Source organism: Polyodon spathula, chromosome 1 (assembly GCF_017654505.1).
Source record: "Polyodon spathula isolate WHYD16114869_AA chromosome 1, ASM1765450v1, whole genome shotgun sequence".
Lineage (NCBI taxonomy): Eukaryota > Metazoa > Chordata > Actinopteri > Acipenseriformes > Polyodontidae > Polyodon > Polyodon spathula.
In genome coordinates, this window is record NC_054534.1 from 24,954,080 (window position 1) to 24,977,069 (window position 22,990).

At 37.0% G+C, this 22,990-nt stretch overlaps 1 protein-coding gene across 3 annotated transcripts in view; it reads right to left on the reverse strand.

Moving 5' to 3' along the window:
• Positions 1–5,392: 5,392 nt before the first annotated feature.
• The window catches only part of LOC121315963 (tyrosine-protein kinase Fer-like), a 103,347-nt gene continuing 85,749 nt past the window's right edge, over positions 5,393–22,990 (reverse strand). For all 3 annotated transcript variants that reach the window (XM_041250614.1, XM_041250606.1, XM_041250624.1), the window contains 3 exons: positions 11,772–11,926; positions 9,274–9,396; positions 5,393–8,856 (listed from right to left, as the gene is read on the reverse strand). In XM_041250614.1, coding sequence (XP_041106548.1) covers positions 8,720–8,856; positions 9,274–9,396; positions 11,772–11,926 — 415 coding nt within the window. In that variant the 3' untranslated portion in view covers positions 5,393–8,719. The remainder of the gene's footprint in view (positions 8,857–9,273; positions 9,397–11,771; positions 11,927–22,990) is intronic.

A 22,990-nucleotide genomic window follows, 5' to 3' on the forward strand; every position in this document is an offset into this window, starting at 1 on the left:
TAATACCAAACAACTTAAAACTTCTTAAAGGTAATTACTTGAAAGATATATAAGAGTATATGAACACCCTTATAATACATTAAAATATAAGAGATGCAAGAAGTGAAACTGGGTGGTATGGAATTCGAACAGTATATGTTTATGAAAAGAAAGAAGATGTTAACCTTACTTAATTTATTTTTGTATAACTGAAGAAGAGTAAAATGCTCACAGAGGACACACAGACATGTTGACGAGGCTGTGTGTCTTACTCTACAGACAGAAACAGGTTCATTTCTCCCTGATCCCAGATCTGGTACCTTTTTGTCTGACAAGAATTATACAGTACATAAATAATGAACCGTATGGCAAAAAAACTAAAAACAAAAACAAAACAAAAAACTCTATATACATAGCATGTTCTATGAATTGAATGACAAAAGTGTGCTACAACCATGGCCATAATTAGACTAGCTATGAGGACACCGAGGTAATGTCTTCAGTTGTTTTTTTTGCACAATCAATGCTGATGTTCCTGTAAAAATTCTAGTAAAGTACAAAATATGCCTTCATTTTCTCTGTTGGTTTGCTGTGTAACATAGATTTGGAGGTTGAATAGTCGATACCAAGCAATCATATAAATACTGCCAGCTACAGCATGAAACCTGAGTTTGCCCTCGGTAGAATGCCAGCTCTGGATATGACACTGACTTTAACAATATATTTTAAGATGCGACATCTATGAGTAAGAAAATCATTTGTTTTTTTTACACCCCCCAAAAGGCAAAAAAGTAAAAAAAACTAGCGTTCTTAAAAACAATGTTGTTGCTTCTGTTCGTCAGAGTAGTCCGTCCGCCACTAGTATTTTTCAAACCTAAAGATTATGTTAAAACACGGCCAGGTTAAGATTGACATGCAGCTACTGACACCAACTTTAAGACCCGAAACTCTGATCCACAAACAGATGAGAGCATGATGCATATATGGGAGCTACTGAAAATCAAGGTCAGTACATCAGGTCTAGAAACAGAAATTCTATCCCTCTTCATTATAAGATCTGGTACCTTTTTGTTTACAAATTAACCTCTGGTCAGAAATAACATAAAACCATTAAATCTAGTTATCATGGTGAATACTACCTAATGTGAATTAAAAAAAAAATGTTTACATACCAGAGGGCAGATTTTTCACCATTGTGCCAATTCTAAAATGAGTATTTGGTAATTTTTAAGAGTGGAAGGGCAAGTGTCTGGCATACAAATAGAAACTTAAAGGCATTGCCCCTCATTTCTGAGCCAATGACAGATGGACAGAGGTCAACTGCTAGGATTTGCCTCACCTGCCGCCCATAGTCTCAAGTGTTCGGACTGAATTTGTTCCTGGCAAACACATGAAAAGGTGACATACAATTTAATGAGATATCTACAGTGGCTCTCAAAAGTATTCACCCCCTTTGGACTTTTCCACATTTTATTGTGTTACAACATGGAATCAAAATAGATTTAAATTTAGGAGTTTTTGTGTCAAATGTCAAAACGAAAAATGAGTTCTACAAATTGTTCTAAATTAATTACAAATACAAAACAGAAAATAATTGATTGAATAAGTATTCACCCTCTTGAGTCAATATTTGATAAAGGCACCAGCTTTGCACATCTGGACACTGCAATTTTTGCCCATTCTTCTTGGCAAAATTGCTTAAGCTCCATTAAGTTGGATGGGGACCTTTGGTGAACAACAATTTTCAACTCTTTCCACATATTCTCAATTGGATTGAGGTCCGGGCTTTGACTGGACCACTCCAGGACATTGACCTTTTTGTTTTTAATCCACTCCAGTGTGGCTTTGGCTGTATGTTTGGGGTCATTGTCGAGCTGGAAAATGAATATTCTCCCAGGTCCCAGGTCTCTTGCAGACGTCAGCAGGTTTTCCTCCAGGATTTCTCTGTACTTTGCTGCATCCATCTTCACGAGCTCTCCAGGCCCTGATGCAGAGAACCATCCCCATAGCATGATGCTGCCACCACCATGCTTCACGGTAGGGATGGTGTTCTCAGGACTATGTGCGATGTTAGCGCTTAGCGTTGAGGCCAAAAAGCTCTATTTTGGTCTCATCAGATCATAGAATCTTTTTCCACTTGGTCTCAGAGCCTTCTGGCAAACTCTAGCCGAGATTTGATGTGAGTTTTTTCAACAATGGCTTTCTTTTTGCCACTCACCCATAAAGGCCAGTTTTGTGAAGCACCCAGGCTATTGTTGCCGTATGCACAGTGTCTCCCAGCTCAGCCGTGGAAGACTGTAACTCCTTTAGAGTTGCCATAGGCCTCTTGGTGGCCTCCCTGACTAGTGCCCTTCTCACCCGGATACTGAGTTTATGAGGACGGCCTGTTCTAGACAGATTCACTGTTGTGCATAAAAGTGCATAAAAATATCAGTATCATAAAAAGATCACTATGTCTGCTTTATGGTCCAGTATATGTAATAATTATATTAGTGTGGACGGACACTCATAGCCTGCTGTAGAAGCTTCATATTGCATTAGACCATAATCTGATAAACTCTTGATTTTTCACAAATATCATGAGGAGCCTCTATACCTGCACGTGCTGGTTTCTGTCCCTATTAGGAATCACATTTTAGCCATGTTGGTTTGATAGATGTTTCCTGTTTGCACAGAATTCATCTCAAGGTTTCATATTGCACTGCTGCTAACAACCATACATTTAAATTGCTTATGCAATGTCAGTCACATTATTTCACGTCAGCCAAAAATTAGAGACAATTTGTGGAGTATAGCGAGACAGTTGCAGGCTATAGCACTTGAGTCAATTTTTCACCTCCTTCCCAGCCCCACAAATTGTTGTAGCATGCTACTTGCCTACATCCTACCAGATGTCAGTTGACAGCTAATAAAAGTTCTTGTGTTAGTAAGTTTGGTACACTAGTCTCTTTATTTTAACTGTTGGTTGGCAAGTCAAACTTATATTTTTACATCAGCTTGCTACCTGTTTGATGTTTTACTGAGCAGTTTGCATCTACTTGGGTCGGAACCTATCCAGGCTGAGGCTGGTGTCATGCAGGTCGGCTATTCGATTTTACACTGCTTTTGATAAAGCAGGGTCGATTTGAGTGACAGAAGCAAATATACAATGCACGAATCAATGCCCTGGAAGCAGCCTGTTACGGACACTACCACCCAAGCTTCTCTGGATTGAACCGTCGGCCCAAGTGTTGATAGAGCAAATGTTTCTTCATCCCTGCTGCAATCTGGCTAATGGTGTGTCTCAATCAACAAAATATGGCTAAACAGAACAAACAGAAATGTTCCTTGCGGAAGGTATTTTGTCAGTCCAGCACAATTTTAATAATAAAGTAACAATGTGCAATATATTGTATAACTGTAGTAACTGGATTTGCAATTTGTTTTATATTCTTTGCTTTGGAAGATTGGAGAACACTGTACTGATAATTCGTGCATTTACTACTGTAGTGGGGCAGAATGGTGACTCTTTACTTTTCAATGGAGACTATTTGGCAGTGACAGTATTTGGCAATTTAGGTGCCAAATACTATCTCCAGCACAACTGAGTCCCATTGCAAATTATATTCCATCCTTAAATTCCACTGCAAAACCATTGAAATTAGCAGACAAGATTACAAGATGGCGCAAAACATAAACTAGGCATGCACAAATTAATTTGCATGTGCACGGACTACAAATGAGATTTGACATAACACCGGGTCAAAGGGTGTCGACCCACATCCTGAGGTGGGTCGCTGCGACCCGGGTGAACCTGGGTACAACCCAGGTACTTGGTTTCACACTACGCAGGATTGTGACCCAGGTAGAAGTGCCAGTGTGAAAGGACCTTAAATGTGGCGGCAGATGCTTATTGAAATAATTAAACCCAAAGTGTGTGTTGAAACAGTCATTCTTTTTATTTCTAAATCAGTAATGAGAAACACATGTAAACACAGCGCCCTTGTTATTGCGTCTCCCACCAATGAAAGCGTGTATTTTACTTTCACTTTTCTTTTTCTAGTAAAAAAAATCAGTATATTACACCTATGATCGCTTCTTTTTATGGCTGTAATTTCATTATTGTATTTTTAATTGAAGATAAACAAAAGATTTGTTTCTGAACCCTGAAGGAGGTGGGTCTCTGAAATGGAAAAATTAGAGAATGGCAAAACACAACATGAAAACTGAAAAAGAATGCATGTACACTATGAAATTTAAACTATGATACTGGCTCTTTAGGGGTCCTGCTGCAAAATTGAAAGATACCTTTAAAAATGCATTTCTCTTTCAATATAAAATTCAATTAGGAAGAAAACAAAAATAAAATGTTCATGAATCAATGTTTGCCAACATTGGTTCTCATTTGAGTGAATGCCAACTTGTTCTACAAATACTAGTTGATGTACTCACATGTTCAAATTGAAAAATATCAGCTATGTGTCCCAGAACCATAAAAAGATATGATACTGTGACAGAGATTGAATGACTCTTGGTGTTAGATCTCCCTCCCTCCCTGCGAGGTTGCTGTGTAAAGGGAACAGAGTACCATAGACTGGATGGCCCGACAGTTCAGTCCCAGGGTTAGGTGGAAGTCGGCCATCTAGAAAGGGGGCACACTAAATCACTGACCTAGAAGGAGCGGGTGCAGTCATTAACCAAGGGGTCATGGTTGACGGTATTTACAGGGTCATATTAATGTGATCTGTTCCTTTCTGAATGGTTAAAATTGCATGACCAAAAGGAGAACCTGTGTTGTGAAAACGTGAATGTTTTTATTTAGACAGCTAACACGATCCAGAGCTGTCGCCAAAGGCCAGCACTAAACTCGAATCAACATCACTGCACTTTGTTTTCACTAAAGAACGGTATTCACCACGAGCACTACAGCATGCACTGTGGACTGGTGTTTGTGTATGTGTTACCTGTGGGTGAACTGAAATGGGACTTATTATTTCAGTGCAAACCCACGGAATACAAATAAGCAATACAGGTCAATGTATTGCTTCATTAACATTGTTATTAATTACTGTTGTTTGCCATCAGGCCTTTGGATATAAAAAATTTAATCATAATTGTACCTGGATTATCGTTGTTGGTCCGATTATTAATCACCTGCACACAGTTAACCACTTTGCCACAGATACCAAAACCACTAAAGATAATATATTTAACTTCACTATTCCAGCTTGTATTCTCAAAACAAAACTAAGTCAAATTTCTACAGTGTAAATGCAACCACATTTAGTCTATTTTTTTTTTCAAATTAGATAAATAACATTATATAGATTTAAAAAATGTACTAATATTGTTAATTTATTGCGTGCATGTGCAAAAAACTTTTTTTTCTTAGCACAAAATGCAATACTAAATAATCAAATACAGACCACAGAAAGACTACAAATGTGTTTTTATTGCAAGAATACAGTACAAACATGAACCTTAAAAGACATGTTAACTGTGATTGGTCAATTATAGGCATCATTATGAGCAAACATGAAAAATATACAATTATACACAGAAAATTGTAGCTTGGGGTTTTGTGTGTAAAATTACTAGTTTTAAAATATCAGTACAAATAAATAATAATAATAAAAAAGAATTACGTTAAACAATTTACAAGTAATGGACAATTCTACCTAAAGTATTTAGGGGCAAAGCACTAAAAGGCTCACACTATTTACCTTGTATACACCATAAGGGAGTGGGGAGATCCATGTTTCCAGTGTTACAAATAACTTGAGTCAAAATGTGCTCAAAACCTACTAGCTGGTACAGGCATACGTAACAGATCGAAGCTTCAACAATGCCACAAATTATAGGCTACTCCTCGGGGCACAAAAGCATTATGTGCTTACATTGCTTTTAGCAAGGAATCATCCTTCTCGCCTTGTCCATTTTACTGGAGTGATGCACATAGCTTCCCCCCCCACCCCCCCTCAATTCTGTTTTCTTACAGCTGTTTTTTTTTTTTAATTATTATAATTTGAACACTTTGAAAATACTGTATAATGTGCCTAATGACATTTTTTTTTATTTTAATGCAGATACCAAGTGTCCCACTTATCTTTAAAGTCATCATGTCCACAGAATAAACATTTTAAAAAGCACCAGGCATGTATACATCCATCTATTGTTATTTCACTAATACAGATGAGGACTGGAAAAGACATAATTCTTCACAAGTTACGTGCCAGTGAGAAACAAACAAACAAACAAACAGCTACAAACCAGCTAAACTTTTGTGTAAACAAATGAAATGAACAATAAGCTCAGTACTGTTAAAATAGTTGGCAAATGTTACGTGATGATTTTTTCTTTTCCTTACTGGTCAGGTTAGACGTTCTAAGTCAACGCTTTTTAAGCATATCGTGATATGCAGGCTGTGGTACGACATGTATCACAATATATATGGTTGTCCTGATTGGCTACTTGTACGATGCGTAAGAAGATCAAATGGTAATTTAATGATGGAATACTTAGTTAAAAGATACAAATTAAATGGGACAGGGAGAGTATGTATCCATACCAACTATAAAACACACATATTCTTCATTCAAGAGCCATTTGATGATCTAGAATGAGCGGTGTTGTGCTTTTGGTCTTGGATCATGATACAAATGATACATACTTCTATTACGATATGATATATCATGTAAAGAGAGCCTCATGATGCATTGATACACAATGAATCGTTACACCCTACACTAAGCTATATCAAAATCATGATCTTAGTGCAATAATCAATCATCAGCAGGAGCATATTAATCACTTGTGTTCATTTTTTTTTTTTTTTTGATAATTGACTTAAACTACAATTCACCAAATTAATGTAGTTTAGACTTATATATAGTTCTATAAAACACGGATTGGCTTCTATTGATTTCCTACAACTGCAGCGTCGCAACAATCAGGACATTACATGTGCACAGAAATTCCTTTTAAAATGTATTAATATAACTATATCTCAATGCCTTTAAAAAAAAAAAACCTAGTGTGCAAAACAAAAAGTTAAATATCACACATCTAATGTTATTTACACAACTAAATGTACAAAATACTAAAACCAAAAAACACAGCATGCTGCAAGTACATGCAGTGCAGCATTGAATACAGGACTTTAAAATGATGTTTTATTGTTCTTTACTTCACCTTGTGTGGGGTGAATCACCCAGGTCAGTCCTGTCCGGCATTTTGCTGCTAAACAAAGTCACAGACACTTCTCAATCTCAACACCAGTTAAAGTTTTTGATTGTAAAGGTTTCAACTTTGTTTTCTAAGAAGTATTTACATATTTGGAAATATATCCTAGCCCAGCTATCCACATCCAGATATTGCAGGTAACTGGCTCAAAGGTACTTGCAACGTGTTATATAAAAACAAACTCTTTTACATGAACATACAGCAGCAGCTTTGGTCCCTGACATCAATTTATTTCTAAAACTGCTTTCTACTTTTTGAAGTGGCAGGATTTTAACTAAGAGACAAAAACAAAAAATGACTAAACTGTTGCACAGCCAAATGCTTGACACAGCTATTGCTAACTATAGTTAATATTTTGCTTATAAAATAACAGCATAATGTTAATAATTACATAACACAGTGTTATTGCTTATCCTCTTTATATCTAAAATGCACGAGGCTAATGTATTCCACATGTTTAATTATATTTAAACTGTAGAACAGACCACTGCTGTGAATTACCAGTGACAACGGTGTTCAATAAAACAGCTCTCCGTAAACGCACGCCTTACAACATCAAATGCCTTGCATCAACACTTTAACAAAGTCTACTGTTTCTATAATACTGCTGAAATGTGTGTTGGATGTTTGGTGTTATGGTAAAGAAGAGCTAAGGCTACTACATGACACATGACTATATACGGTAATATAAAAACCAAAAAAAAAATGTCTGCCTGTCAAATGATTTTTATTTTGTTTTGTAGAAAATGTATGAACATGTATTTCAAAACCTAAAAATGCACCTTGTAAAAGACCATGTTTTTAAAAATAAAGTATTAAAAAAAATGTGTTTCACATACTGTACAGGTAGTTCATTTGTATGAAATGATATGCAGATGCTGGGCTTTGGTAAATACTGGCGATAATATACATTTAAAAAAAACAAGATGATTCAACAAACACTTGATAACTACAGTAACAAAAAGCTAGTTAATCACAGTTACAGACAACAGGATATATTTTGTGCCCTTGTATGAGGGTGGTATTTCCTGGCATTGGTTCTGTGATCAAGAAATTACCTAGCCTGTAAAAGGTGCTAACTAGGACTGAATTCCATAAGGACTCGCTTATCACTTCCCATAAACATCTGGGCCAACGTTATAAATAAATTAGACAATAAAATAACAATTATCAAAGGATTACCTCAGTTTTAATTCCCCATGCATGAAATACACCCCACCAAATAAACAGAACACAAATGGCACCTCTGACTTTAGCGATGGCAGAATATTTGGCAGCTGTGTTTAGGCAGGTTTTTTTTTTTGTGTTTGTTTGCTTTTTATGTCCTCAAATAGTTATAGGCAAAAGGCACTATGACACTAGCAACTGGATACTAACATTACAAATTATTTTAAAGGTGTTAATGCAGTATGATGGTATTGATGATGAGGCAAACAATCAGTGTATCTCTGTTTGCCAAGTTATAGATTTATATATAAAATAAGAAAAAGTCTGTATGTTCCTTCCTCTATCTATAATGTTATTTCTTTTTTAATGATGCAAGTTCCTTTTGTATGTCAACAAACTTGGGACGGTTTTCAGGCTTGTATTCCCAGCATTTCTGCATTGTTTTGTAGACCTCCTCTGGACACTTCTGTGGACAAGTCATTCTGTAACCTAAACAGAAAAGAAAGAAAACTTCAGGATTGTTGAAACATTTGAAGTAGAAAAGTTAGATAATATGGTTTTGTTTTTATCAAAAAGGCCAAGATCCTGTCCCATAGTTGCTTGAACTTGGCAGCTCTGTTTGGCTTCCCTCCTTGCTACAGTGCTCCAGTTTCAACAAAAGGTACAAACAACCTGTCAGTTGCAAACACATCCTCCACTGCAGCAGCAGCACACCAGTGGCTATTGCTGTAATCTCGCATCTAAGATCAAGTCTGTTTTGCGAATTTCGGAAACATTCTCCAGGGGGCTGGTGAATCTGACAATTTCCCACAATATGTAGTAAACAAACAAACAAAGAAACTTGGTATGAACATCTCAAAGAAAGAGAAAGGGCATAAAAATCAGACCCAGTCAAGTGCACAGTACCTTTTTCAACTTGCTCCCTGGCTTGCTGGTTTGTCATTCCGGGGTAGGGACAAACTCCTAAACTGAACGTCTCCCAGAGAAGAATGCCATAACTCCACACGTCACTTTCTGAACTGTATCTCCCTAAGAGACAAAAAACTAAATAAACAAGGGAACTGCACAGGTTCAGAGTTGTATCTTATGAAGGGCACGTATACAGTACTGTCAACATGGCCTAAGCAAAATTTGTGTATGATTGACTTCTGAAATATCGAGGGAGCACTGTATTAAAATATTCTAAATCACTTTCTATATTATAGGTATTCACATCTTAAAACAGGCACAATCCTACAGGATACCGCATTTCTGTGGGGTGATTTAAATATTTAATGCATTATAAACACTGGCATGCCTACTCTCAAACAGTTAGACCATAACATTGTAATGTGGCAAAGTGTGAAAACACAGCAGCCATTAATTTAAATTATGCAATACAGCTGATCCTGTTTCAAAGTTACATAACCAGGGGAAAGATATTTGTGTTGCCCTTAAGTGCCGTCTTTGAAAATTTGCCCTGCTTCAAGGAAACAAGCATGCTGGCAGGGGATGAATTTAAACAGCACCCACGTCATTTTGCTTGGCAAACTGTGAATGGAAGCAGGCTCCAACAGCTGTATTCAATTAGCTTTCAGGATAACCAAGATCATCACTGACAATGTTCTCAGAGAAAGTTTATATCTATCTATCTATCTATCTATCTATCTATCTATCTATATATCTATCTATATCTATCTATCTATCTATCTATCTATCTATATATATATATATATATATATATATATATATATATATATATATATATATATATATATATATATATATATAAATACACACAGTACAAGTCATTGCGACACTAACTGCAGGAAGCAATGAAATGCATTGCTTTTTTATTATGTAACTTCTACAATTCTGCCAGTCTCAAATGGCCTTGGTTGTCTACAGACCTTAAAAACACCTTAGCTTTTTATAACAAAAGAAACTGAAGGCTTTTCAAAAACAGCTTTCTTTTTCTTTCAATGGTTTGTCTTAGGGAAGAAAAACACTGAACACAGTAGAAAACCCCCCAGGTGCTTCAATGTTATTTGCTCATTGTTCGTGTCTGGAGCTCGGATAATCTTCTTCACTATTGCTTTAGCAAGACACATACAAAAAAGAGGAATGAAAGGGTAAGGGTTACAACGGAATGAGCTTAAATGAGTGATATTTAAGACTTTCAAATTATACTTTCTTACCTCTCATTCACCTTAGTATCATTGCCCTCCCCAATTCTGTTACTCTGAAGATTGCTAAACTGAATCCATATTATAGTGATTCCCCATTTATTTCTGCATAAGAAAATAAATCCTATGGACGTAACAGCAACTGTCATGTGCCTACTTACTCTGAGTTTAAGTATTTATTTAATTAAATGGTACAATATATTTTGTTGTTAAATTGTTTTAAATAAATGTGTATGTCTGGTATTTCCAGCTAGCTGTACATGAAGATGTCACAGATAGATATTGTTAATATCTGCTAGAACATTTATTGCCTCACAGTAAAAAGTAGGTTGCATTAATCTATTTGACACACTCCCAAAGAGGTTTTCGGAATGCTACTGCCTGCAGCTCCTAAAAAGAGCCTGCTACACCAGCGCTTCCACCAGGCACGATAATTTCAGTTTTTTGCCGCAGTTCACATACAACAAAGCAGGTGCTGACAGGAGGATTTGCAGGATGACATTTCCATCGTGATGCAGAGCACACTTGTGTTGTCTTTTTGGCTGCCTGAGCCTACTGCAGTTTTATAAAAAATAAATAAAATAAAAAAAGAAAACTTGTGAGCCTGAGGAATAAAATAGGTATTTGAAAAGGGCAGAAGCTGCTGCTGTGAACGGTGTGTGGAGGAAGGGGGAATGTAAGGTTGGCAGGGATGGGTTAAATCTGTCCCAGCTAGCAATCACTGGTCTGGTCATTCTCCAATTAGGTAACTGAGTGCTAATTGGAGAAAGGCCACCTGTATAAAAGGAGGAGAAATCCTTTGTGTGTTGGCGGGACTTTGGTGAGTGTAACTGTTTGTAACCTTAAGTGAAGGCTACTGCCCAGCCTCAGGGTACATGTTTGTTTGGTGTTTTGTTTAAACCTTTTATTTTGGCCCTTGAGCCTTTTTCTTTCATTTGTGTGTAATAAACGTGCGCATACACGCTTAAAGTGCAGCTCCTTATTTCCGAGTCTCTCATTCCTGGCTCTGTCTACCATCCCAAAACATAACATTTCAGCAACAAACAAATACACATGGATTGAGGCTAGGAATACCACTACCAGCTTTTTGCAGAGTAATACAGATTATTCTCATAATATTATGAGAAACTCTACAGGATTTGCAACTGACAAAAAACAGATGACTTCAAGAAAGGGTAAGAGCTATTGTTTGTATAACCTATAACAGCTCTCTCAAATGAAACAAAGACCTTCCTTTACCGTAATTTAGGGCCTCTGGCGCAGTCCATTTGATGGGAATCTGTTTCAAGCCGGATGATGAATAAATCCCATCATCCTCTTGCCGAGACATTCCAAAGTCGCTGATCTTCAGCAAGTTATTCTCGCCAACCAGGCAGTTCCTTGCAGCCAGATCCCTGTGTGTGATTGAAGCATAAAAACTGTTATTGTTGCTGTTCTTCAAGAACAATCAGCAAACAACCAAGAACTGCTTGAAAGGTCTCTCAAATTTGTTTTCATATTTTTTTTTTTTTTTTTTTTTTAATGTTCATCAGGTTTTTAAAGTGCCTGAGACATGTAAACTGAGTTCTGTCTGGGTCAGAGTGCAATTATTCCCTGATAACATTACGGTTTTCATGTGCTGTCATGCAAGTAAAGCAATGAAATTCTGCATCTCGCTAATATACCCTATAACGGGAAATTTTGGCTGGTATTAAATTCGGCGGATTTGCTACCTTGGTAGATTTTGACGGTTTATAAATTACCGTTTTTCACTCTAGCACGTTCACAAAGAAAAATGCCACAGTTTTGTATTTCTTCTAAAACATGATCTCAATTACAGGAACTCGTTATAATATCTACAATGTCACTGCAGCAACTTGGATAAGAACAAATAAGGAATTCTAAAAATGCGTTACAGCATTACCCTTATATAGACCTTAATTTTAAGATATCAGTAATTGGAAATAATTAGTAGCTGCAGTGCACTTTAATGATGGCCATTTGCGAACTCTCAGTTTTAAAACGCAGCTCTGGTTCACTAACATATAACACTGTGGAGTGTTCACAGAATCATTTAGTAATTGTAGGACAGTATTGCCACGTGTGAAAATAAAGCTGAAACAAAAACGCTTTAAATCAACTCATTTTTATACGGTGCAGAACTAATTTATTTTAACATACTGTTTAGGGACATTGCGATACCTGCACGGTTGGTGTCTTAATAGTAGTATCTACAACAAATCGAGAATAACAACCCAAAGCAAATTTGCTTTTGTTACATTCACTTTCTAACAAGTCTGGAATAAACTAAACTATTTTGGCTGTCACAGTACTTAATTAAGCCCTTGTAAAAAAAAAAATAACACAAAACTGCTTAACATAAATAATAATAATAATAATAATAATAATAATAATAATAATAATAATAATAAAACACTCGTACTACAGGTACCACAGTAGCAGGCGCAGTTTACAATGCGTCGGAGTTCCTGATCACATCATAAATTCCAGACTTTCTAAATCCATTGATGTAAATGTCCGGTCTGTTTTTAATTTTTTCAAGCAAACTGGCTTCATCACACTGCCATTCTCATATTCTTATATTCACTTTGACATCTGACACATTCTTTAGCTTACACAGCGCTTCTTGAACCTGCGCTGTCAGAGGCTGGGATCACTCACTGTATGCCACACTCTGATTGGTGGAGGAATTATTGGTGATCCAATCAAAAACGCCAATAAAGCCAAAATAAATTCCCCGCCAACATTTCCCATTGTACAGTATTTTCTTTTTTAAATTTTATTCTCAGTCTAAAGATGAAATGAACAGCCAGTCACTAAGTCTTAAAAAAAAAAAAAAAAAAAAAGTCACCAATACCAGTATTAACCTGAACATAAACCTACTGAAATAATGCAGTTCAACTAAGTATACAAACATGCAATTAGTAGAACTACCAGCAAATAAAGCTTGTACAAAGCAGCCGTGCCTAGAAGAGCAGACAGGCAGTATTGGCAAAATATTTCAATCTATGCCCATTTTTACACATAAAGGAGGTAGAAATATGCGGGGCATTCTTGTTAGCCGATTATTTTAAAGATGCAGCAAAAAAAAAAAAAAAAAAAAAACTGGGGTACAGTCATAAATGGATTCTTTCCATGTTGGAAACGTGCAGCTTGTGACAATGCTATTAAAACTAAAACCTTGACAAGTCACGTAACTAAAAAAGATTGCACAAGTTATTACCTGCACATCTGATTTTGTAGTTTATTTAATTTCCTGCCCTTGTAACTTACAATATATTGGTAAAACAAAAAACAACTACGGGTGCGTATGAACATAAGCGTCACTGGCCATACATTTTGCGGAGGTAAATCATTCCATTTCGGACTTAATTTTGTGGTATACAAAGATTATTTCAGTCTCGTAGAGGTGGTGACTTAAATAAAAAACTACTTCAATGTGAAGCAAAATGGATCTTCTATCTCAAGACAGTATAGCCAGAAAGCATTAATGAAGGATGATCATGTTACCTATAATACATAATTAATATTTTTCTTGTTTTATTGCTTCCGCATTTTTTACATCATTGTGGCAGGAAATGGCTAGGCGGGGACGTCAGACCAGAAGAAGGACGAACAACAAAAGGTAACTGCAGTTCAAAGGCGCGGCGTGCGCCGTTTATTAAATACACCAAAAATAATTGAAATATTTAAACAAAAATAAACACTGCTCAGAGCTGAAAAATAAAAAGATTTAAACAAAAATCACGACCACTAACATAACACTTCAGGTCGACTGGGCACTGGGCTTCACGGATTCTTTAAGTTTCAGTTTTGCTTTTAATTTTTTCTCTCTCCTCTCGCTCTCCCGTTCTCCACTTCCGAACACCCACCAGGAGCAGGGAAAACTGCAGGGTTTTTACAGGTGACCATCTCCCGATTAGCAACACATTAATCGCTTAATTTGGGAGATGGCCACCTTCTGCACGGGTTTTTTATGTGGATGGGGCTTCCCATCCACGCTGCAAAACAACAAAACAAAACGCACGGCTTTCCCCTCATATTTACAACAACCAAATCATAATAAAAACACAAAATAAGACAGGGGCGGAGGGGGAAACCCCGTTATCAAATAAATACTGAACTGAACTTTTTTTTTTTTTTTGATAATTCATTTATTATATTATACTTGTTGACTTGCAGACTTGTTGGTATGACTGCTAATGTTTGTCTATATAGTATTTACATTTTGTTTTTTTAATGTTAACACCAGTGTTCATCTTTATTATTTTGGCTCTAGTAGGTCTACATTAATTGATATAGTCTACTCAATAGACCTTAATTCAATAAATCAGTAATATGATGTATTTAACTGATTTTGTTGTATTTGCTATTTTTCTGTAAATCGTCCTATAATTACATTTTATAATAGTATTTAATAATATATTACATAGTATGAATTACTGTGTACATGTTGTTCTGTCTTCAAGTGAACACCTGTCCTCTGATATTTATCTTTAATTGAACTAAGACCTTAAATACTCAGGTGTTCTCAATTCGCTAGCACTGAGGATGGTCATGCGACTGAAACGCTGGCACAGAGCACTTTTTGCACCATATCACATTTTTGCCTGTTCTAATAAAAGATTCGCATAATTTAGATTTTGTAGTAGTTTTTTATTGCCACTCTTCAAACAGCAGTGTGCAGATCATTCTGGACTTTTAATTATCTAATAAGAATAACACACTCTGGGAAAAGTAAGATTGCACTTGTTACAAAGTAGCAAGTGTAAACCTGTCTTCTGTAAATTGACATACTTGTCTGACAAAGTAATCACATTATAGCTGGTACAGTGTCAGGGATTTCAAGAGCAGGGTTTTGAATTACTATTATTATTGAACAGTGTTACTACCAAGACCCAAACCAGAGAATTGATAAAACAATTTACAGAAACACATTTTTTAAACAATTATTTTAAGGTAATTTATAATTATAAGTGTCTAAATATAGACATGTTATACATGGGTTTACAATGCTGTTGTCAAACTTTGTTTATGAAATTGACTGTACATTGTATTAAACAGCAAAACTACCTCTAGTGTAGCAAATCTTATCCAATGTTTTCTGCTGTGACCGTTTTTAATAAGTCACCATTAACAAGTCTCCAAGACAAAGCCACCAACTGCAACACTGCAACAATGTCCCATGAGAATGCACTTCAGCAGATTTCAGGATAAGCGAGAATGCACTTCAGCAGATTTCAGGATAAGCGAGAATGCACTTCAGCAGATTTCAGGATAAGCGAGAATGCACTTCAGCAGATTTCAGGATAAGCGAGAATGCACTTCAGCAGATTTCAGGATAAGCGAGAATGCACTTCAGCAGATTTCAGGATAAGCGAGAATGCACTTCAGCAGATTTCAGGATAAGCGAGAATGCACTTCAGCAGATTTCAGGATAAGCCACAGCGTTTTGCTTGCTAAGCCTTTCCATTGCTGCCAATTAACCTACACTTTACCCACTTTGGGTTGTTTTCCATCAGCGCCCTATAACCTGCAAACCACGGACAGCTGCTTACACTACATAAAGGAAATACCACCATTTTAATTATTAGACCACCTTTGAACTACCGTACTTTGGAATAAATACCTTACATAATGATATTTACCAAAGGATCTCTAAAATCAGATCCATCTGTTTGTTTTATTACCACACAAGAAGCAGCAATACATGCCTACTTACATTTACAAGCCTTTTACTTACAGTGCCATAAAAACCTCTACTGTGGATTACTGGAGATGTTTTGTCGGGTGGTGCAATTCAGCTCATGAACTCCTTGGGGTTGGATTCTGCACGAAGGGGAGTGAACAAGACCCCCGCCTCCATACTTCAATCACAGCACACAAAGAGGGATACATCACCATTTACATTACCTTTGGAAACTGTGAGGTGCATTGACAGGAAAGGAAAGCTATGCATTTGAAACAAGTCAACTATTTTATAAAGTTGTGAGCAGGTGCTTCAATAAACAGTACTCTTACCTCTAAGCCAGGAGTTACAGAATCAAACCCTGTCTTTGGTATGTTAGACCAACAATTAAGGTCCTGGAGGTATGCTGAACAACAAGTATAAACTAAACTACTTTCCATAATGAGTATGACGATTTTACTGAGTATGAGCAATACAGTTATTTTGTAGGGCACTACCTGTTTTAACCCTGTTCACGTCCGGTGGCAAAAATACATTAGAACTTTCTAATGATCATTGTGTCTTTAAGGCACTCACAGTTTTATCTTTGTCAACGTATCTCTGAATACTAGTACAAGTAATGGTTCTTCTGCAGACCCCTCAATCAACACTGCAGATGTGGATGAGGAACAAAACTGACTAAAATGTCCAAAGGTACACCTTGCTCAAGTTTTTAGATGCAAAAGACTCCCCCAGTCATTAGCAACAATTCTTTGTAGTAAAGCTCCAACTCTGGAAATCTGTATGATCTGAATATGCAACACGCGCCAGGGCACAAAAGAAATCCAATTGAAATTGAGAATTCTGCGTGTACACAGATTTCCTGAAGACCAGGTTGCCCTACAAGATCACTTACAAATAAACTGATAAACAGCTGTTGTGTAGAACTGGAGATTTAAGTTGGGGAAAACCAGAATTCAGATCATTATTCTGTGATGTTGAATTACTTTTTATTGGACTGCCAATATACAATCAATGTGGTTACTCTAGTTACTGGGGATAAAGTGGTGCAGGTATATTTGCAATTGTTGTGCCAGCTTTTGATTCACATTCCCAGTTGAAGTTAGCATAATTAAAGGATATGCTCTGGAGTAAGATAATATAATTAGCTCTGTGGCACACAATCAAATAATTCTTGTGGGATAAGGAAATATCACACTAGTCCTGGTGGCGGTACTGGGGAATGAAACACATTCTGTATTTATGTTCCATAAATCAGCAAGTATTTACTACAATAGCTAAATACATTTTCTAGATCCAAAACTGCAGATTAGTACCTTTAAGACCTTAAACCCTAAGCATTCTGCAAGGTCTACAAAATTCCTTTGTAGACCTTGCAGAATGCTTAGGGTCATTAGCCTGCTGAATACAAACGTCTGTCCAATAAGCCTTTTAGTATTGGGTAACAAATGAGAGTGCAAAACTTCTTGACATTTTGCAGCATTCATTGATCCTTCTACAATACAAAGGCCGCCAGTGCCTGAGGAAGAAAAACAAACCCATACCATCACACAACCTCCACCATGTTTAACACTAGGTATGATTAACTTTTCTTTAAATTATTCTCCTCTTTTCCTCCAAACATATTATTGCTTTCTTGGTGGGAAAAAAGTTATATTTTGAATTCATCTGACCATAAAATTTGGTTGAAGAAATCAATAGGCTTCTTCAAGTATTCAATGGAAAACCCCAATTGCTTTCTTTTGTGTATCGTTTTTAACAGAGGTTTGCATCTTGGTTTTCGCCCATGGACATTCATCTTGTTACGGTATCGCTTAACCCTTTGCAGTCCATTTACAAAAACGACTACAAAAGATTTAGAAGTGAGTAGTTTTTCAAGATTTACGATTATAAAGTAAATACAGTATAATCGTAAATTTCGAAAAACTACTTGCTTCTAAATCTTTTGTAGTCATTTTTGTATTACTTTAGTATAAATACATGTTAATTTGGATTCATTTGTTGTTTTTTTCTGACTTTATGTGAACAAAAAGACACACATTTGCCCGTTTTCCCATTGGAAATAGTGATATTTTGAAATATCACTGTCCTGGTCACAAAAGCAAAGTTTGTGGGGAATAATAGCCATTTTCTATACTTTTGAGGCATAAGCAATTAGGAAATAACATTTACTACCCAGGAACAAAAAAAATAAATAAATAATTGTTACATAGTGTAATGTGTTGTTTTATTATAAAGCTGAATCTCTACTTTAATTTATATCTTTAAATAGAAAACATAAATAGAACAATTAGAAATTGATTTGTTTGTGGTTAGAAAATCTAAGTTTAACTGTACTGTGTATAAATAACAGTACACATTCACACCACTGGCCTCAAAACTCACAATACAGCAGTGACCGTATTATTCCAGCTCAGTTAGTGATTTACTGTTCACTGGTGCCGATATGTACTCAAATTCTATCCTGTGTAAAAAAAAAAAAAGAAAAAAAAAAGACTTTTCAAAGGGTATGTTGAAAACTCTTCCCACATAATTGCTAGAATTTGAGTGCTGTCTGTAAAGAAGTTTTCCTCACTAGACCAAGGTTTGATCACACACCAAACTAGCTCTAAAGTTATAGTTCACGCAATATTTTAACATTTTATGTTTAGAGTACAAGTACTGCGCTAAATTCAATCCAGTTTAATATTCCAGGCCTTGACATTTATAATGACACATATCCTGTATATCCCAAAGATTGCAGGATTCAGTCTGTCAGGGTTGTCCTGACCTTTATTTAAAATGTAACTGCACCTAGATGAAAATCTCACTGTTGTGCAGACTTGGGTCCTGCAGACTAAGAGAGGCATCATTTCTCCTCTTAAGCATCTGAAAAGATGCAGAAAACAACATTACAGAGAAGAATTTAATTTGCCTCCAGAAACATCTCAGTGGTGAGATTTGATCAAAATCTATTTTCATTGGATAAAATAATGATATAAAAAGATGTGCTATAAGGCACTGCTGTGGTTTACGGTTGGAAGTGTCCACATATAAAAGGAGCCTGAGCTACATTTTCAGCTTTATCTCCGAGTAGAAAAAATTATAGTATAATTCAGACTAAGAAGATAAGAAAAGTTTGGGAATGAGAAAAGGCCATTCATTCAGTCCATCAAGGCTCGTCTCTTGTTAGTACACCATTTTCCCCGACTGAAAAGTACAGAATCTGCTGTTTTTAAAAATGTTCCCAGTGTTTTATTACGTAAAAGCCCTTCCTGTAAGACTTTGTCAAAAGGCATTTTTTGTAATCAAGTTTGTGTTTTTTATATAAACCAAAAACAGCACATATACATATATTGATGAACATATTCCCCCCACCCCTGTGGGGGTGGTGAGCCCTGGGGAAGCCCCCTACCTCGTCCCTCCCTCCCCCGGGGGCCCCCCCTCATGCCTCCCCGGACCCCATAGGGTGGGTGCCAGCGCTGTACTATCAGTTTCTTTGCCGCTGTCAGTCCAGCGAGCTACATGTTCCACTGGCGGTCAAGCATTTGAAATCTTGAATCATCATCATCAAGTCTCTCCCAATTATGCAGGACAGAATAGATGTCACTTGGCCCCAAAACGAACTGACCTCTGGTCATTCCAAGAGCATGTGCACTAAGGTGCCAGGTGTTTTAAAAGAACAGAGGTTACTAAGTGGGTCTGAGGTGATTCCCACAAGGTATCTCTTAAGAGGCGTCCAGTATGTCCTGTGGCACATTTTGAAATGAATTAGCTGATGATTAGGTTTCTTTTTTTTGATGCACTCAATATATTATGCCGACTCGTATTCCAATCAATTGGCTCATCCTCTGAGATTAGATTTATTTCCCATACTTTGGTAATAGCCAGCGGCTTATATGAAGCTTTTAGCAGATGTGAGTATATCGCAGAGACCAGGCAGTTCCTGAGACCCAGTCTATTACATGACACACTAAGTTCTGACCCCCAGGGAACCCCATAAGCATGCAAAGCAGAGCACAGTCTAACATCCTAGTAAATTGAAATGCGTGGTCAAATCCTGGAAACTAATAAGCCTGTCGCTAAGCGTGTTAATGCCTTTTTTAGTCCATGGTTCGAAAACAAAGGGTTAATTTACCTGTTATTATGCCAGATTTTTGTCCCATATGCTTTTCTATCGCCCACCAGTTTTCTATTTATTTGCAACAATAGGAGACCTACAAATAAAATATCTTTTAATCTAATGGGAGAAACTAATGCTTCCTCTATTTCTCTCCAAGGAACTGCAGACAGTGGATATATCCATATTTGTAGTGAACATAATGAAAAAAAAAACAATGGTACACAGTTTAAAGTGTAGGACTGTTAAGCCACTATCCATTTTGGTGAACTGTAGAGTATTCAGTTTGATTTGTGGGAGCTTACAATTCCACCAAAATTTCCGAATTAAAGAATCAGTTCTTAGTCCAGTATTAGTAGTGATTCAGGTTTGTAGAGAGGTGGGCATCACTGTCCACCTCTCCATGTTTCCCTCCACCTCTTTTATTACTTGAAGATAGTTATTTTTGATAGTGGATTGAAGGGAGGGTTGTACATCAGTGCCCAGATAGGTCAACTGTTTTCTGACTGGAATGATGAGAGGCAGGCTGACCCTTCTCGCGGCTGCATTGAGAGGCATCAGGGCAGATTTTGTCCAGTTATTTTTATAGCCCGATAAGTCACTCAACTCACTGAAAGCCGATAACATTAGGGATAGAATTTTGAATATCCACAATATACAATAGAATATCATCTGCATACAGACATGCCGTAGTTTGAGGATTTAAATTTAATGGGAGGCACTACTACATTTTGCCAAATTTTCTGCGGTAGAGGTTCAAGAGAAAGAGCAGATAACATGGGCAATAAAGGGCAGCTTTGTCAGCTTCCCCTTAGAATATTAAAGGGTTCAGAGTGTAAACCACCAGTCAAGGCTATAGCAGATGGATTGGCATACATTGTACACACGAAATTAATAAAATTGTCACCTAAACTGAATCTCTAATACCATTCATAGAAAGCTCCACTCAAGTCTGTCAAATGCCTTCTCTTCATCTAATGATAGGACCGCACAAGGAGTGTTCCAATCTTTGGCTTCATGTACTATATACAGTAGGCGACGAACGTTGTCTGCAGCAAAGGCTTCCCTTCATAAAGCCAGACTGATCAGGGTGAATAAGTTTCCCCATATACTTTTCTAAACTAAAACTCTCGAATACAGCTTCATCAAATCAAAGAGACTGGACAATAATTTGCACATAATTTCCTTTTTTTAGCAATCAGAGAAATTACAGCAGTATTGAGATCATGATGAAATGCACCTTTCTCGATATTGCCAGATTGTCCCAAAACAACAACAGTTCCAGGGGGATGCCATCAAGTTCTGGGGTTTTGCCTTTTTTAGCACTCTCAGTGCCGTTTTTAACTCATCCAGAGAGATGGCTTTGCCTAATTCTGCTAACTACCTCAGACAGTTTTGGAAGGGTCAGGTTTTGCAAGAAATAAGCACATGCCACCTCATCTAACAGAAACCCCCCACCCCAGAAAAAACAGAAAGTAGCACTAGCCCGAGATTCACTTTGCTTTAATTGCAGTGCAAGTAATCAACTGGCTTTACTGCTGTTAAAGTAATATTTTTATCTAATTCTATGCATAATAAATTCACCTGTCATCGCAATAAATCATTAAGCTCTGCCCTGGCGGCGCAGTTTTTCTTCATCAGCTCGGGTGTCTTTTGTGTATGCTTCAACAATTTTGTCCTGTTTTGATTACTGCAACTCCCTCCTGGCTGGCCTCCCTGCCTCTGCTATCCATCTGCTTCAGGTCATCCAAAACTCTGCTGCCTGCCTTTACATGAGAAGCAAAAGAAGAAGTATCGTCTCTTATGAATCCTTTTGTAGTCTCCCACAGCACAGCTGGGTCGTTCACACTGAGCTCCTCTTAATTTCTAACAATTCCATTTGCTTAATTTTAAACTGGGCAACAAACTCGGTTTTGTAGAAAAAAAGTTACATTAAATTACCAGCGTGCTGATTTTTTCACTGTAGGGGGGAATTTAAATTCACACTGGTACCGTTTCTCTGGTCTCCTGAAGAGAAACTTTCATTCCTTCCATCGAACCATTTACGGCCTTAGAGACCACTGCTTCGAGGGATTTATGTTGCTTGGTCAACGCTTGGGAAATGGTGTCAGCGATGCAGGCCTCTGAAGGACTTTGTGAAGATTGTCTGAAACACTTCCCAGCAGGGGTTGAAGTGTCTTTTTTAAGCTCTGACATTGTGACAGCGAGGAAAAGTATAAGCTTGAAATTCCACCCCCCCCCCCCCCCCCAAAAAAAAGGGGATGGGGTAGGAGTTCTAGTTCACTTTGAACATTGCGTGTAAGTCAAATGACCAGTCTGTCAAAATATTAACTGCAGCATCCTCAAAAAAGTCAAGTAGGTTAACTAATCATGACCTCCCTCTTCTGAACCTGGACAATCACTGTTGATTCTGTACCTGCCCCGTTTGTTACCCGATCTACTCTGTTGAACACACCTTCAACTCTGACACCAGGGTGACAGATAATATCCATCGTAGCGTTAATATAACCAGTAACCTAATAAATAAATACATAATTATTTCTAAATGAACAGATTTCCTCTAAGAAACAAAACGCCAGACCAAAGCTCTTTAAGCTCCTTGATATTCTCATTTATAGCTACAGCATGATTATGTCACCTATACAACCCACTACATCTTTCAGAAAGTAT